Source organism: Paramisgurnus dabryanus, chromosome 5 (assembly GCF_030506205.2).
Source record: "Paramisgurnus dabryanus chromosome 5, PD_genome_1.1, whole genome shotgun sequence".
NCBI classification, from domain to species: domain Eukaryota; kingdom Metazoa; phylum Chordata; class Actinopteri; order Cypriniformes; family Cobitidae; genus Paramisgurnus; species Paramisgurnus dabryanus.
This window is the reverse complement of record NC_133341.1, coordinates 43,861,326-43,878,318: the sequence shown is the minus strand read 5'-3', so window position 1 is coordinate 43,878,318 and position 16,993 is coordinate 43,861,326. Positions and strand designations below refer to the sequence as shown.

Here is a 16,993-nt window from a genome sequence, read left to right as displayed (position 1 = left end):
CCTGGGTAGCTACGATGTTTTCCCTAATAGCCGAAATTTTGTTAGAAAAGAAGTTCATGAAGTCGTTACTATTGTGTTGAAGTTTACTATTGGTTTCTGTTTGTTCTTTGTTTCTAGTCAGTTTCGCAACTGTGCTAAAGAGGAAACGAGGGTTATTATGATTCTCATTTATAAGCTTGCTAAGATATGTAGATCTGGCGGTTTTAATAGCCTGTCTGTAGTGTTTAACACTCTGTTTCCATGCTGCGCGCCATACTTCTAACTTTGTGCTTCTATAATTTCTTTCCATTTTTCTAGCTGCCTTTTTAAGGGCTGCTGTGTGATGGTCATACCATGGAGCTGGTGGTTTTTCTTTGAATCTCTTTTTTCGAATGGGAGCAACGGCATCCAATGTGTTAGAACAGACATTGTTTAGGTTTTCTATTTCAATATCTAGATCGTCACAGTTATCTGCTACATGTTTCATTTGGGACAGGTCTGGAAGAGTGCTAATAAAGCTATCTTTAGTGGTGGAAATTATTGTTCTGGCTAGTCGGTAGCATGTTGTAGATTGAGTGATCCTATCTAGAAGTACAGTGTATGACACAAGGTAATGGTCAGAAACTGCATCACTCTGAGGTGATATTTCGACGTCATTAATATTGAGTCCGAGTGACAGAATTAAGTCTAATGTGTGATTACGAGTATGCGTTGGCCCTGTCACGTTTTGTCTAATATTGAGAGAATTTAGAACATCTATAAACGCACGTCCTAATGCGTCTTTTGGGTTGTCCACATGGACATTAAAATCACCAACAATAAGAGCTTTATCTACAGTGACTACAAGCTCAGATAGGAAATCTGCTATTTCATTAAGGAAATCTGCATGGTGACCCGGTGGTCTATAGATTGTCGCTAAAGCAAAAGAAAGCTGTTTGTGGTTACGATCAGTTATTTCCATATTTAACAACATTACTTCAAATGATTTAAATTTTAGCTCAGATTTTTGGTTTACTTTAAACATTGTGTTGTATATTGTAGCTACACCACCCCCTCTTCGTGTTTATAGTAATAGTCTTGTGGGGTGGATTCATTTAAACTAATGTAGTCGTCTGCTTTAAGCCAGGTTTCTGTTAAACAGAGTACATCTAAGTTTTGGTCTGTAATTATTTCATTGACAATAGGTTCTTTATTGGTAAGCGATCTAATGTTAAGAAGGCCGAATTTTAAGATTCGAGATTCATCTGTTAATGTATTGTTTTCTAATTTTATTTGAATCAGATTTGTACCAGATGTAACAAGCGGTGCCCTGTATTTATTTGTTCGGGGAACAGATACAGTTGAAATGTGCTGATATTTCGGTAAGATTGACTCGAAGTGCTGGGATATAAGTGGTCTTGACATATCACGGCAGCTAACAGATGGACGGTTAAGCCGATCCGTCTGTTTCCTGACCTGGGCCCTGGATAGTCATACTATATCAGAATTAAGACTATTGATCAGATTTTTAGTGAGTATAGCACTTCCTTCCGATGACGGATGAAGGCCATCTCGGGTTAGGAGAAATGGTCTTCCCCAGAAATGCTTCCAATTGTCTATAAACCCTACATTATGCTGAGGGCACCACTTTAACATCCATCCATTGAGAGACACTAATCTACTATGTGTTTCATCTCCCCGGTAGGCGGGGAGGGGACCAGAGCATATTACATTGTCTGACATTGTTTTTGCAATTTCACACATCTCCTTAATATTATCTTTGGTGATTTCCGACTGGCGGAGCCTAGTGTCATTCGTGCCGGCGTGAATAACAATCTTAGAAAACTTCCGCTTAGCATTAGCCAGCACTTTAAGTTTGGATCTAATGTCAGACGTTCTGGCTCCCGGTATACAGTCGACTATGGTGTTTGGTGCCTCAATGTTAGTGTTCCTGAGTATAGAATCTCCAATGACCAGGGCACTTTTAAAAGGTGTTTCAGCTGGTATACTCCTTAGGGGATCGAATCTGTTAGAAATTGTCGTTACGTTATGGGTCTTAGAAGGACGCCTTATATGACTATGCCGCCTAACAGTCACCCAGTTTGACCGCCGACTTGACTCTGATGACGGAACCGAGCCATGTGTATTACAAATGTGTGCTTGATTTCCTTCCTCATTTGGCCAGTTCAGGCTTGTGAGTTTTGACTTGGGGGTTCAGAGGCCATGTCGCATGTTTGGGGCCCTATGATTTCCATGATGCTGAAAACGCGACTGGAATCCATAAAATGAAATTTACTGCACAATGTGATACAATATTATTATTCATATTTGCATAGTGCGAGTACCCCCAAATATTTTTAAAATTGAGCTGAATGTGTTGTTATTCAGGTAACTGACTGTTAGGAATGACTATGGATGCCTAAGTAGTAAGTACTGGGACAGTAGTAAGTACTGGGACAGTAGTAAGTACTGGGACAGTAGTAAGTACTGGGACAGTAGTAATCACAAAAACAAAATAACCATACACAAACATCATAAAGTCATGTCTTATGGTGCATTCACACCAGTCGCGGTAGAGGCTGCAAAAAGTTGGACGCTTGAACATTTTGAGTTTACTCGCTTCATTCGCGTGTGAAGTTCTAGTCATTCGAGACATTCACGCGAAAATTTGCGTCATGGGAGGGGCTTCTGCTACCTCGCTGAGACTCCGCTCACTTCCTGTAATCATGTCTCTACTACAGCAAGGTCATGATTGGTTAACGCGGCGTGGAAATCTGCCAAAGTTCTGATTTTTTAACTCGCACGTTTTCCGCAGCAACGGTCAATTCGCGACTTAACATGTAAATCCCTCACGCTTGCTGCCTCTACTGCGTCAAGTGTGAACCCTGCATTACAGGGCAATTTGCTCAGTCTCTTTATATTGATCATTTTTGCCATGACAGTAACTGTTTACATTACATTTACAGTAGACTGTCACAAGCCACTTGAGTAGTGTTATACATTTGTTCTGTACAGCTTTTTAAGACTGCATTTTAGCCGGCTGTGCATCATGGCGTAATGTCATAATTAGGGGTCAAGCCCAGAATGGGCGAGACCCCTATTGGGATTGTTAGTTTTCTTCTTCTTCTTCTTCTTCTTCTTCTTCTTATTGTTATCTATTATTCTTCTTCTTCCGCCATTTCGTCTATGGCAGCCCATAGAACCGTACGTAGGTTATTAATTTTGGCTGATAGAGGACATTCCAAATAGTCAACACACCAAACTTGGAGTGTCTATGTCAAACCCAATAGCGCCACTAACAGTCCAAATTTTCACTTACATTTTTGGTTATAACTGCTGACCCGTACGTCATAGAAACGCAATTCGATTGCACCATATGACGTCATTTCCGTTATGCTTATTATTTTGATATTTTGAATTGTTTGTAAAACCTACTTTTTCGAACTCGTCCTAGAGCTTTTGTCCAATTTGCATAAAGAATGGGTGTGTAGCATCTAGAGACACTCATGGCAAAAGTTATGGAATTCGTGTCGATTCGCCAATCCGTTTCCGTATACCGCGTCATTAAATTTTACGTAGAGTGCGAACAAATGGATTTGAGGCTGTATCTTTGCCAAAGTAGTTTTGATGGCAGTCATGACATGAGGGTGCATGCAAAGTTTCGTCACAGCGCCACCTAGTGTTCACGAGATTTAAAAAAATTGCTATTTTTGCTTATATCTAATGCTAACTTGATTTTAAAATGATGGATTTGAGGCTTTATGTTCGCAAAAGTTTTGCACATTAATGTGCATATTGCCAGTGGTTCAGCGGTTAGTGTAGGTTGTCTACAAACCGGAAGGTTGGTGGTTCAAACCCCAGCTCCACCTGACCAAGTGTTGAGGTGTCCATGAGCGAGACATCTAACCCTAACGGTTATATGTCATAAAAGTCATGAACTGAGGGTGCACTACTGCAAAATTTAGTCTAAAATCATGAAATTGCTATTCTTAGATTCCTTGAGGCAAACTCCTTCTACAGCGTTTGGTTGATAGGCTTGGATTTGGTACACACAATCTAGACTCTAGACAAAAAGTCATAAAAAGATTTTGATAGGCCAATCAGTTATAGCGCATCAACAAATATGATGGCGAGCACGCCGAAATGGATTTGAGGCTATATCTTCGCAAAAGTTTTGCACATTAATGTGCGTATTTCCAGTGGTTAGTGTAGGTTGTCTACAAATCGGAAGGTTGTTGGTTCAAACCCCAGCTCCACCTGACCAGGTGTTTAGGTATCTTTGAGCGAGACATCTACACCCCAACTGCTCCCAATGAGCTGCATGGCTGACACTGTATGAATAGGTGAATGTTTCACAACTTGTAAATGTCATTAACTGAGGGTGCATGGAATGTTTTGTTACAGCGCCACCTATTTCATCAGCGACATTTTTTGAATGCCCTTGTAAACTTTCCAGTGCCCCCTAGTGGTTAAGAGTTTTGAGGTTTTATCTCCAGATTGCTTTATTGCGTGTACACCATATTTGGTGGGTGTCATCACAATCATGACCTGAGGCACCATCTATTTTTTTCGGTGCAGTGCCCCCAGTGGTCAAGTCATTTGAGGCTATATCTTAACATTGCTTAATCATATGTATATCAAATTTGGTGGGCAGTGTTGGGAAAGTTCACTTTCTACATGAACTAGTTCAGTTCACAAATTTTAAAATGAACTAGTTCAGTTCATAGTTCATATTTCCAAATTTTGAACTAGTTCACAGTTCCAAAAATGAACTAATTTATAGTTCTTTTTCCCCATATTATTATTTTTTTTAATATATTGCCATTATAGCCCATATAGAACCACAGACAGGAATTATTTTATCAGTTTTAACACTGAAGCTAAATGCATCAGATTTCATCTTCATATCCAACTTTAAACCCTTATCCAACCAGGGTTTACGAGCATTGACTGTCTTTTCATTTTTGTATTTGCTTGCACATACCTTGAAAGGCTAGCCGGTGCTTCAAGGGGGTTTTCCGGGCGAGAAGCGCTGCGAGGCGTTGCGTGTATGACAACTTGCAGGTATTGCACACCGCACGTGCACGTTAAATAGCGTGAGCTTAGTCAAAGTCTATTTCAAGATCCAGAATATGCGTAAGCAGCCTTTGTTAATCGTTAACGATTTAGGACAAATATGATGTTATTTAATGTTAAACTATGCGAGTGGCACGGCAGGGATTTGGATAGCAGCGTCCAGTCAGTGTTGTTTTGATGACGTAGCCTGGTGGCAGTGTTGCCAGATTGGGTGTTTTTTCCGCTACACATTAAGGCCTGTTTACAGTGTGTTTTAGACGGGTTTTCGCCTGGAAGACTCTATAGACCCTTTTACTGTTTGTACACAATGATGACGTGGCAGCGTATGCGCGCGCATTTAGGCAACGGAAGTATCGTAAGAATCAACAGTGAAGCAACACAAACAGTAAGTTATTTAAAAAAAATTGACCTTATCAACATTTTCAACACAGCTACCAGATCCGTGTACTATAGTGGAGTGGATAAAAGACGTTAGCAGATGGCCAAAAATAAAGTTGCCAGATACATATATACGTATATTAGTATATTATATTAGTGCAACCAAACGCAACAACGGGACATTTTGATGTTGAGAAACCGTTTTAATAAACTTTCTGAGTTGCTACCACGTTAGAACCAATGGGGAATAACACCACTTCTGTTGCCCAAATGCGCGCGCAGGCTATTTGATCACGTGAGCTGTAAAAGGGTCTATAGAAATCTGGCACCCTACTGAATGACGTTAAACTGAGAGAACGTGTCGTTCACAAGCCCCAGAATGAACGAGTTCACCTTGCGTTCATCAGGCAGTAATACAGTACGTTCAGTTCACGTTCGCCCAAAATATGAACTAGTTCATGAACTTTCGTTCAATGAACTCGTTCAGGCACAACACTGTTGGTGGGTGTCATCACAATCATGACCGGAGGCACCATCTATTGTTTCGGTGCAGCACCACCTAGTGGTCTCAAGATTTGAAAAATTGCTATTTTTGCCTTAATCTACTGAAAACTTAGATCTAAAATCATGACAGTCATTACTGATACTTCATTCTGTGCCCTTTTTGGCTTGACCCCGGCATCGCTGCTTTGCTATTACTTTACCACAGTACTTCCATTGTCCTTTATTTAATTGGAACAAAAACCAAATATATCTGTAGTTGCTCTGTATATAGGAGTGCACAAGGGGTTTTCAGAATACTCCGTTTTAAAGTGGATACTTTGCAAGACTTTTTTTAAGATGTCAAATAAGTCTTTGGTGTCCCCAGAGTGCGTATGTAAAGTTCTAGCTTAAAATACCATATAGATAATTTATTATAACATGTTAGAATTGCAAATTTGAAGGTGTGAGCAACAATGATGTGAGCAACTTCTGACATCACAAGGGGAGCCAAATTTCAATGACCTATTTTTTCACATGCTTGCAGAGAATGGTTTACCAAAACTATGTTACTGGGTTGATCTTTTTAACATTTTCTAGGTTAATACAAGCACTGGTGACCCAATTATAGCACTTAAACATGGAAAAAGTCAGATTTTCATTATGTGTCCCCTTTAAAGGTCTCAAGGACATCATCTGAAATGTAATTGTTCATTCATATTACTTTATTGTGCATTAACAAATATAAACAGGTTTAGCATTTGATTTAACATATTTTTTAAAAGGCCTACATGATAAAATGAACATGTACTAAAAATAATAAAGCTGCTAACTGCTGTAGAAGTTGTTCATTGTTAGTCCATATTAACTAATGTAGGTAACTAATGTTAACAAATGTGCTTTTGTTTTGATTTGTTCTTTTCAGGACAATCCTGTGTCAATTCTAGACAGAAAAGAGGACATAGCAGGGAAAATAATGAGCAGATGAGAAAATCCACCACAAATGGGAAAAGGTACCATTGGACAGATTCCTTCTTCATTGCCAGAGATGTATGAGCAGAGATGTAACAGGTAATTCTTATTGGTTCTCATAACAAAATCAAGAGACTATGGTCACACTTTATATCAGGGTGGCCTTAACTACTATGTACTAACATTAAATATCGGCAGGACTATGGATTTACTGTGAAACTACATAAAAATATGTGCATTAAAAGATATATGTGCATGTTGTTATGGAAATTTAACCCATTGAGAAATGCTTTAGTTTAGGAGTAAGAGCATGGTTAAAGTTAGATTGTGGGGTAAGGGTTGGGTTAAGTGTTGCATTAACAGTTTAACTATACATATTATTTAAAGGAACACGCCCACATTTTGGGAATTTAGCTTATTCACCGTATCCCCAGAATTAGATAAGTCCATACATACCTTTCTCATCTCCGTGCGTGCTGTAACTCTGTCTGACGCACTCACCGCTAGCTTAGCTTAGCACAGAGACTGGAAGTGAATGGCTCCAGCTAGCAAACTTTTCCCAAAAAGTGACAATGGACAACGGAGATGAGAAAGGTATGTATGGACTTATCTTACTCTGGGGGATACGTGAATAAGCTAAATTCCCAAAATGTGGGCGTGTTCCTTTAAGTGCCAGTACAATGCATCAACATGTACTTACATAATAAGTAAATTGTATCAAATGGCCAAGTACATGGTAGTTAAGGCCACCTAATATAAAGTGTGACCGAGACTATCTCTGCAGATAGAGTCATTGATGCTGAGGTTTAATTTAGGGTTTGTGTAAAACTTAATTTCTTGTATTTGACAGAGGAAATGAGCCAGGGGAGGAGTTGGCAAATAGAGATATACAGCAGTCACCTAAAGCAAACTCTGCAATGATATCGGACCGTAAAGGTATACATTACAAATTCTGGACAGCACTCAGTGTTTATCTCTTTAGCCTTAAATGTTTACTTTTGAATTCATTTGACTTCATCTCTGCTGATTACTGTAACATAGTAGTACTGATGCACTATAATGTTATGCTTATATTTCCTTTATAAATGATGCAGAGGATGAAAACACCACCATACGGCTTGAAGACGACCATGTGGATGAGAGCAGAGCAGCAGAGGTGAAGGATCTCAGCATCAATAACACCTTTTCCCATTTGTGTTTTGTATATTTCTGATATTAGTTTTAATATATATATTAAACACCTGGGGACACCATATAGGTAAACTGAATGTCTGACCATGCTGTGATTCAAATTTGAGAATGATACTCCAAAAAATGTTGTTTCTGTGAGCTTTTATTTCAAAAAAGTCCAGGCGTCCTTTCAGAAAAAGTGCACTTGGAAACTCCAAATATACACATGATAACAAAATGACATGATTATCAAAAGAAAATGAGTCAGGACTACATATTACATGATGTATATCAATTCAGAACTTCTCTGCCCACCAAAGCACATAGAAAAAACTATTTCAGAAAAAAACATTTGCACATTATAACAAAATACTTGCTATTTTGAATGTGGTCGCTCATGAATGCACTCCAGATTCCAGTCCTCCTCTGGATGTCAGCTGAAGACCTGTTACATCACATCACATCACAACACAACACAACACAGACACACACAAAGCAAGAGAGGATTTTAGTTTGAGTCAAAAGTTAGAGACATACAACTATTTGTATGAGAAACTATGATGTAATATACATGAACATAATACATACACACATACACACATTACATGAATATATTTATAATTACAAATGTCTTATGTTTGCCAAATAACCTATATTTCTCAGCTGGTAATACTCATATTTTCCACCACATATCTTGTTTTTAGTTTGTATATTCTGTGCATTTGATTCATATAGCTATAAAAATGATTCATTTATATAACATGTCATAGAAAATGAAACCATGTAAAACTCGTATTTTAGTCATCTCCACTGTTACTTTATAATCAAAACAGCTAACAAGAAACTAGAAATGTAACGTAAAATAACTAATGAACAAAAGAATCCACTTACTTTATCCAAGCGAGCGCAGCTGAGCTCATAGTCCGGTCCATCTCTCGTCGACGACGCGGTTTGTTTATATCCAATCTTGTATCTTTGCTCCGCGATCATGCTCTTTATCAACTTCTCCAAAACACTCTCAACACAAACAAGTCCTCTGCAGTCGACAATCCACAATGGAGATGTTATATCTAACCTTTGAGAGGTTTCTCAGCGGCTCCGGAGAGCCTAGCCGGCTGCTATGCTACCCAAACAAACAAACGCGCAGGGAGGGGGCGTGGGCATTCCTCTCCATGCGCTTCTGTAGATTTGCGCAGAAGTACACTTTACTGACGTAAGTTGAATCCTTGTAATCGTTTCATGATTGGTTACTACCCCTGCCCATCAAAACTTTGCTGGCTAAGCATTGGCTGGCTTTGTTTTGGCGTAATCCAGTCAAAAGCCTATGGTTAGCTGAAGGACATCTGTCTGGGCAAATCGGTGTTCCCGATTCATTTTGAGTTGTCAAACCTTATCTGATTGAACAAAACAGAAAAATAGGGCGGGATATTTATCGGAAGAGTCTAACGAAGCAGGAAGAGATGGATTTTCACTGATAAAACTCGATATTTGATAGAAAATAAACATGATCGATCATACTTAGCGGACGCGCGGATGTAAATAAAGGAGGGTATTGCTGGATTTATCACTATTTTTCGTTGTTTTGGATTAAAACGTGGGATGCTTTTTGAAGAGTGGACCCTTACGTTGCAATGTACGTTGAAGTTTTTGGGAATTGTCAGAGATGATCAGAACCATATGGCAAGACATGTGAGTACCCACACCCATTTTTATATGCGTTCCGTCTGCATTTCATGTAACCCTTTCCACACCAGTGTATTGATTGCAAAAATAAGCTCAGAACATGAATTTTGAGTGTTTAAACTTTCAAATAATGCAAAGTTTATGATTGTTGATTGAATATTTGATGTTAAACAAAGTACAAAAACACGTAAAAACGCCCCCTAGGGACCGCCGCCGGGCCGGTGCGTGTTAAGAATATATGGTCTTATTTATTATGTTGTACAGGTGCAGGGTGTCGGCACCTCTCTTAAAGTGACGATACAGCGCAGCAGTGAGAGTCGAGCCTTCAGCACTACACCTGAGGAATCGACTGCAGGTGCGAGCCACGACGGCGAGACAGTCAGACTTACCTGTCACATTTGCAATGTCACCTGTCCTGACCAGCAAGTAAGATAAAACTGTACAGTATTTAGACAATGTATCATTGTCAATATATGGCACGTGATGAAGGGTCGTTTAAACATAGTGTATGAATTGACCTCGGCAGGCCTTTCAGATGCATATGGTCAGTTTGGATCATCAGCAGCGTATGATGGAAATCCAGCATGCGGGTAACACGTGCTTGGCCACATTGCTACCCCAAAGCCAGGAGTGCCTGCAGGGCATTAACAGGTGAGTGGTACGGTCCACATTTCAAATGTTAAAGGGATAATCAGCAAAAAATTTAAATGATCCCATGATTTACTCACCCTCGAGTCATCCGAGATACATATCATGTCTATCATCTTTAAGATGAACACAATTTGAGTTATTTTAGAAAATTTCCTGCTCTTCCAAGCTTTAAAATGGTAGAAAACAGGGTCCATGACTTCCAAGCACAAAAACGTGCATCCATCCTTCACAGAAGGAAACCACATGGCTCCAGGGGGTTAATAAAGGCCTTCTGAGGGTAATTGATTCGATTTTGTAAGAATAATATCCATATTTAAAACTTTATAACTAGCCAATGCGCGTTCACCAGACTTTCAGCGTAGACGTAGTTTATAATGCGTAGTGGCGTAGTGATGAACGTGGAGAGACCAAAACAATGCCGGTTACAAAAAAGTATTCTAAACCAAAGATTTTATAGAAAATGGTGTAGGATTTTGATACAAGACGAGGATATTGCGTTATCCCTATCTGTAGCTAAAACAACTCACAATGCAGGGTCTTCGCAAGAGTCTGTTCTCACCAGATCATACGCATTTTACTTTACGTATAATGTGCATTGGCTGTTATGAAAAGGTAGTTATTCTAGTTTATAAGGTTGAAAAATTACAAAATTGCATCGATTACCCTCAGAAGGCCTTTATTAACCCCCTGAAGCCATGTAGGTTACTTCTGTAAAGGATTGATGCACTTTCAAAGGGACACTCCACTTTTTTAAAAAATATGCTCATTTTCCAGCTCCCCTAGTACATCGTGTCCTAAGACCAACGGAAAATTAAAAGTTGCGATTTTTCTAGGCCGATATGGCTAGGAACTATACTCTCATTCTGGCGTAATAATCAAGGACTTTGCTGCTGGAGGTGCAATTATTACAGTAACATTCAATAACAGATTACTATTTTCAGGCACTGATATCATTGCGCCTCCTGCAGCCATGTTACGGCAGCAAAGCTCTTGATTATTACGCCAGAATGAGAGTATAGTCCTAGCCATATCGGCCTAGAAAATCGCAACTTTTTATTTTCCGTCGGTCTTAGTCCACGATGTAACTACAGAAGAGTCAAGTTTTAAATTGGAAAACTATCGAAACTCTTTGGTTATTTTTTTGAGCGCGATGCTAAATGGTCTAATCAGATTCAATGGATTATGCTAAGCTATGTTAAAAGTGGTACCGCCAAACCCGGAGATCAGCTGAGTGGATTCCAAAACGATAAAAATCAAATGTTTAACTCTAGGGGAGCTGGAAAATGGGCCTATTCTCAAATAAGTGGAGTGTCCCTTGTGTACCCTGTTTTCCACTGTTATAAAGCTTGGAAAAGCCAGGACATTTTCTAAAATAACTCTTATTGTGTTTGTCTGAAAAATGATGGACATATCTCAGATGGCTTAAGGGTGGGTTAATCATGGTAATTTTCATTTTTCGTTGAACTATCGCTTTAACCATTTTGCCCATACATTAATTCACAGCTCATAACTTATCTTTGTTTTATAACAGAGCAAGGAAGATGGGCCATCAGCGCTGGTGTCCAAACTGCCAGTGTCATTTTTCTGGTGACCTCATAGAGCACAGGCGAACTACAAAACACAAGGTGCTCTGCTCAATAACAATTCAAACAGCAGCCCACTGTAGAGAAATATACAGTGGCAAGAAAAAGTATGTGAACCCCTAGGAATGAACTGGTTTTCTACAGTGATTTGCCATAAAATGTTATCTGATCCTCATCTAGGTCCCTACAATAAACAAACACGATGTGCATAAGCTCACAAGACATAAATAATTCCAGTTTCTTGTGTCTTTTTTGGAAACACCCATTAAACATTCACAGTGCTGGAGGAAAATGTAAGTGAGCCCATGGACTAATTACTTTATTGAAAGCTTTTTTTGTCAGAAGCTGGCAAACTGGAGTCCAATTAATAAAATGAGTTTAAATGTGTGGTTCAGTGCATCTTTGATTGATATTAAGACACTCACACATTTTAAGATTGCTGTCCTTAAGAAGCATCAGCTCTTCTGAACCATGCTCTTATAAAGATATCTGATCAAGAGATGTTGCACTCCATAAGGCTGAAAAGGGATACAAAACAATCTCAAAATGTTTAGACCTCCATCAGTCTACACTTAGACAAATTGTCTATAAATGGAGACAGTTAAATACTGTAGCTACCCTTCCTAGAAGTGGGCGCACAGTCAAGATGACTCCTAAGACACCATTCAGAATACTCAATGAAGTAAAGAAGAACCCACGAGTAACAGCTTTAGGCTTGAAGACATCATTGGAATGGGCACACAGCTCTGTTCCTGAGTCTACCATACGCAAGTCTTTGGACAGGCACGGTGTCTATGACGGTACACCACGGAGGAAGCCGCTGCTCTCCCGAAAAACATTGCTGTGAGCCTGAAGTTTGCAAAAGAGCACCTTGGCAAACCCCAGTGCTACTGGGAAAATATTTTATGGATTGATGAAACAAAAGTTGAATTTTTTGGGAAAAATGTTATGGCGCAAAATTAGCACAGCTTACCAACATCAAAACATCATCCCAACAGTGAAGTATGGTGGAGGGAACATCATGATTTGGGCTTGCTTTGCTGCCTCATGGCCTGGACCACTTGCCATCATCGAGGGTAAAATGAATTAAGTTAAAAAAAAAAATCCTACAGGATAATGTCAGGGTGGCTGTCCACCAGTTGAAGCTCAGTAGAAGTTAGTTGATGCAACAGGACAATGACCTTAAGCATTGTAGTAAATCCACTACAGACTGGCTTAAAGCGTAACTAAACCCCTGGTCAGAGCCTGACTCCACCCACTGGCAATATTTGAAAAATGCAAGAAAAGTTGGCAGATCCCAAGGAGATAGAGGGGACGAACTAAGTGTGTGGTGAGATCGTAACAAGGGCGTGGTGATCTTGAACCTGCTTACGTCACGAGTCATTTTTTGGACCCACCATCCAATAGGAAAATTCAACTGCAGTAGCCACCGTTCAACCTGAAGAGGGCAGCACTCAGACGTTTTTACACCATATATTGTAGTATTGAAACACTTTACATCCAAATGTCAAAAAACTTAATAAAATCAACGAACAGCACTAATAAAGCCCCATTCTTACAGATCATTAACTAAAAAAAGTTGGTTTAGGGTTTAGTTACTCTTTAAGAAAAACAAAATGCGCCATTTAGAGTGGCCTAGTCAAAGCCCAGACCTTAACCTGTGGAATGACCTCAAGAGAGCGGTTCACACCCGACATCCTACAAATGTGTTTGAGTTAAAGCGGTTTTGTAGAGGGGAATGAGCAAAAATTGCTTCTGAACGATGCGCAGGTCTGATTCAGAACTACTGAAAGCGCTTGCTTGAAGTATTTGCTGCCAAATGAGACTCAACAAGCTGTTAAATCCAAGGGTTCACTTACATTTTCCTCCAGCAATATGAATGTTTAATGGGGGTTCTCAAAAAAAACCAAGAAACTAGAATTATTTGTGTGTTGTCCCCTTATGCGCATTGTGCTTGTCTATTGTTGTGACCTAGATGAGGATCAGATCACATTTTATGGCAAATCACAGTAGAAAACCAGTTTATTCCTAGGGGTTCACATACTTTTTCTTGCCACTGTATAATAACTCCATTTATATAATAACTCCATTATGTTGGATCTTCAGCTGGCGAAGGTCTCCTCAAGACCTTTCTGTACACTGTGCGAGCGTCACTTCAGAACTCCTCGTAAGTTTGTTGAGCACATGAAGTCTCCCGAGCACAAGAGAAAGGTTGAGGAGGTTTGTTGTGTGTGAATCTTAAATCAGATGTGCAAAGTTACATTAGATGACGTGATTTACTTGACTATTTAAACGTGCATTACAGGTCAGAAATGAGGGCGACCCAGAAGTCATGGAAGAGTTAATAACAGTGGATGCTGTTGGTTGTTTCGAAGGGGAAGATGATTATGAGGAGGAAAGAAATGAAGGGGTTCCCACGATTGAGAAGGTCAGTTGCATGACTTTGTATTCTTTAAAACACGACATCTTTGTGTGATCTTGCAAGAATACTGATTTTTTTTGTTAATAGCAACCTACCCATAAAAAGATTATTCCTGAGGAAACAACTAAATGTGTGGTGTATGATCCAGAAACACAGTATGGTAAGTGCTGATCTTCAACCACATTTGTGACCCTGGACCACAAAACCAGTCTTAAGTCGCATGGGAATATTTATAGCAATAGCCAACAATAAATTATATTTTGGCCAAAAATCATTAGGATATAAAGTAAAGGTCATGTTCCTTGAAGATATTTTGTAAATTTCATACCATAAATATAGATTTATATTTATTTAGATGCAATTTTCTCAACATTTAACTTTTTTTGCACCCTTAGATTTCAGATTTTCAAATAGTTGTATCTCGGCCAAATGTTGTCCTATCCTAACAAACCACACAGAAATAGAAAGCTTATTTATTCAGCATTCAGATGATATACAACTCTCAATTTTAAAGCAACACCAAATAGTTTTTTTTACCTTGAAATAACGTTTCCAAAAAAGTTTCAGTGGTTCATCCACTCAAAACAGGGTGAATGGCACTTTCACATTCGCTTTGCAGCCCTCTATCGGCCAAAACCGCACTAAAGAAGTTTCCAACCGTCGGGTAGTGGTCCTGTAGTTCGAGTGAAAACTACAAAAACTTGCTTTACGGCAGACCTACAATCCAATCAGAGCCAGCTATGCTGCAGTATTTACGACAGTGCTAATGAACAATTATGCGTCTAACCTGTAGGGGGAGCAAAGAGCAATAACTCTTTAGTGTTGCTTTAAAACATTGACCTGACTGGTTTTGTGGTCCAGGGATACATTTATAGATTTATAAAGAATGTCTTCCGCTCTTTAACTGTTATGTTTTTAACCTTCAGGCACTAATTTTGTGGTTCCTGTTGCTGGCTTCCTGTGTCAGCTGTGCAATACATTTTACCAATTTGAGTCTACTGCAATGGAAACCCACTGCAGGTCGTTTATGCACTTTCAGAACTTACAGGTGAGGAAAATAAAATAATTTGACTTATAGCAAGTCCAGACTCTTTTTGCCAGGCAGCGCCACCATTTTTTATGATTTTCACAAAAGTTTAATGCCTTCCAGAATATATAAAATGAAAGAAAAGACCCTCTGCTTTCAAAAAAAATGTCATACTATCTTCATTTGTTTTCTTTTTACCACCTCTCAAATATAGGTTTTTTCAAAAATACCAAATTTTGAGCAAAACGCTGAGATAATTCAATTTTCTTGAAGGACTTCAAGGCCGTATTCGTAAAGATTCTAAGAGTCCTCTCAGAAAACTCTTTATTTAGCTTAAAAACTTTTACATGGGAGTCTTAGCTTAAGAGCTATTCGGGACTGATCTGAGAGCAACTCTAAGAGGCTGTTTACACTTGGCATTAACATGCGTTTTCGTCGATCGGATCACAAGTGGACGACGTTAATGCCAGGTGTAAACGGTCTTCAAAACGTTTTGAACGTGTCCACTCTGACCACTTTCAACCACATCCAGAGGTAGTCGAGACCACTTTCGATCGGATCGCTTTGGAGTTGCGGAACGCAAATGTGGTTGAATGTGTTCGAACAGCCACACGCGACCGCCTTCTCTCCGCCCATTTATCTAATCTGAGGTATTAAACACAAGTTTTACGTCTTTTTTTGACTTCTGGCGTGAACATACGGTGAACAGTGCTATTTTTAGCCTTTCATTGATAAAACTACTACGGGTGTTCTCCGTAGTTTCATTTTGAAAGCGTGAAAGTTGCGCAATCCTATTTCATCAATTGCGCTGAAAATTCAGAGAAAGCTCTAACATACACACGTACAAAACTCTGTGCAGCATGTTTACTTGCTAAACAAGCAGTGGACTCCGACATAATATTAGTTTGCGTCCATATAAACTCATAATTACTCCCGCTCGCGTTTGAATGACAGCAGAGAGACTCGCCCACCGTCTCATGGACCACCCCCTCACAGTATTCAGGACAGATGTGGTCGAAAGTGGACAAAAGAGACGGATTTAAATATCAGGTGTAAATGTAATGTGTCTCTCTCGTCCACTTGTGATCCGATCGATGAAAACACATCTTAATACCAAGTGTAAACAGCCCCTAAGTAAGGAAAAGACAAAAACTTTTATCTTAGTGAGGAGGCGGGGTTGACCCCGTTGCTACGTGTGACACAATCTTTTGCAGACTGTGATTGGTTGGTTGTCCAAGAAGGAAGAAAAAGAGTGCTTGTAAGTATAGGAAATATTATTAGCCATCAATTTGAAATTACATTTGTATTTTACCTATTTTATATGTATATATATAATATATACATATAATATACAATATAGAATTAATATATAATCATCATATATATCAAATATGCATAAAATTAAGTATATAATAAGTGCTGTTAATGTCAAACCTAACATATTAGATAGGAAACAAACAGCGACACGAGGTTCTGTGATGTCTTTGCTTATAGACGTCTGTAACAGACCTAAATCATCTTTGCTGCATAGTTGCATTTTTTCTAGTTACCGAATCTGTTACTGTAGTTAATGTAGTGATTACTTTTATTTCT

The 16,993-nt window shown here is 39.1% G+C and overlaps 1 protein-coding gene and 1 long non-coding RNA gene across 4 annotated transcripts in view; one reads left to right on the top strand and one right to left on the bottom strand.

Moving 5' to 3' along the window:
- The window catches only part of ciz1b (cdkn1a interacting zinc finger protein 1b), a 28,478-nt gene that overhangs the window by 8,443 nt on the left and 3,042 nt on the right, over window positions 1-16,993 (top strand). Inside the window, exons 2-11 of one of the 3 annotated variants that reach the window (XM_065284286.2) lie at window positions 6,818-6,963; window positions 7,715-7,800; window positions 7,959-8,020; window positions 9,982-10,143; window positions 10,244-10,368; window positions 11,900-11,993; window positions 14,058-14,171; window positions 14,257-14,379; window positions 14,479-14,533; window positions 15,300-15,421. In XM_065284286.2, coding sequence (XP_065140358.1) covers window positions 6,896-6,963; window positions 7,715-7,800; window positions 7,959-8,020; window positions 9,982-10,143; window positions 10,244-10,368; window positions 11,900-11,993; window positions 14,058-14,171; window positions 14,257-14,379; window positions 14,479-14,533; window positions 15,300-15,421 — 1,011 coding nt within the window. In that variant the 5' untranslated portion in view covers window positions 6,818-6,895. Of the gene's footprint in view, window positions 1-6,817; window positions 6,964-7,714; window positions 7,801-7,958; window positions 8,021-9,981; window positions 10,144-10,243; window positions 10,369-11,899; window positions 11,994-14,057; window positions 14,172-14,256; window positions 14,380-14,460; window positions 14,534-15,299; window positions 15,422-16,993 lie in introns of all 3 variants that reach the window. The other 2 variants (XM_073814768.1, XM_065284285.2) reach the window with 2 other exon arrangements.
- LOC141282253 (uncharacterized) lies at window positions 8,180-9,948 on the bottom strand. Its single transcript, XR_012336794.1, has 2 exons — window positions 8,926-9,948; window positions 8,180-8,479 (listed from the first exon to the last, which is right to left on the bottom strand). It is a non-coding gene; the product is annotated as an uncharacterized lncRNA (long non-coding RNA).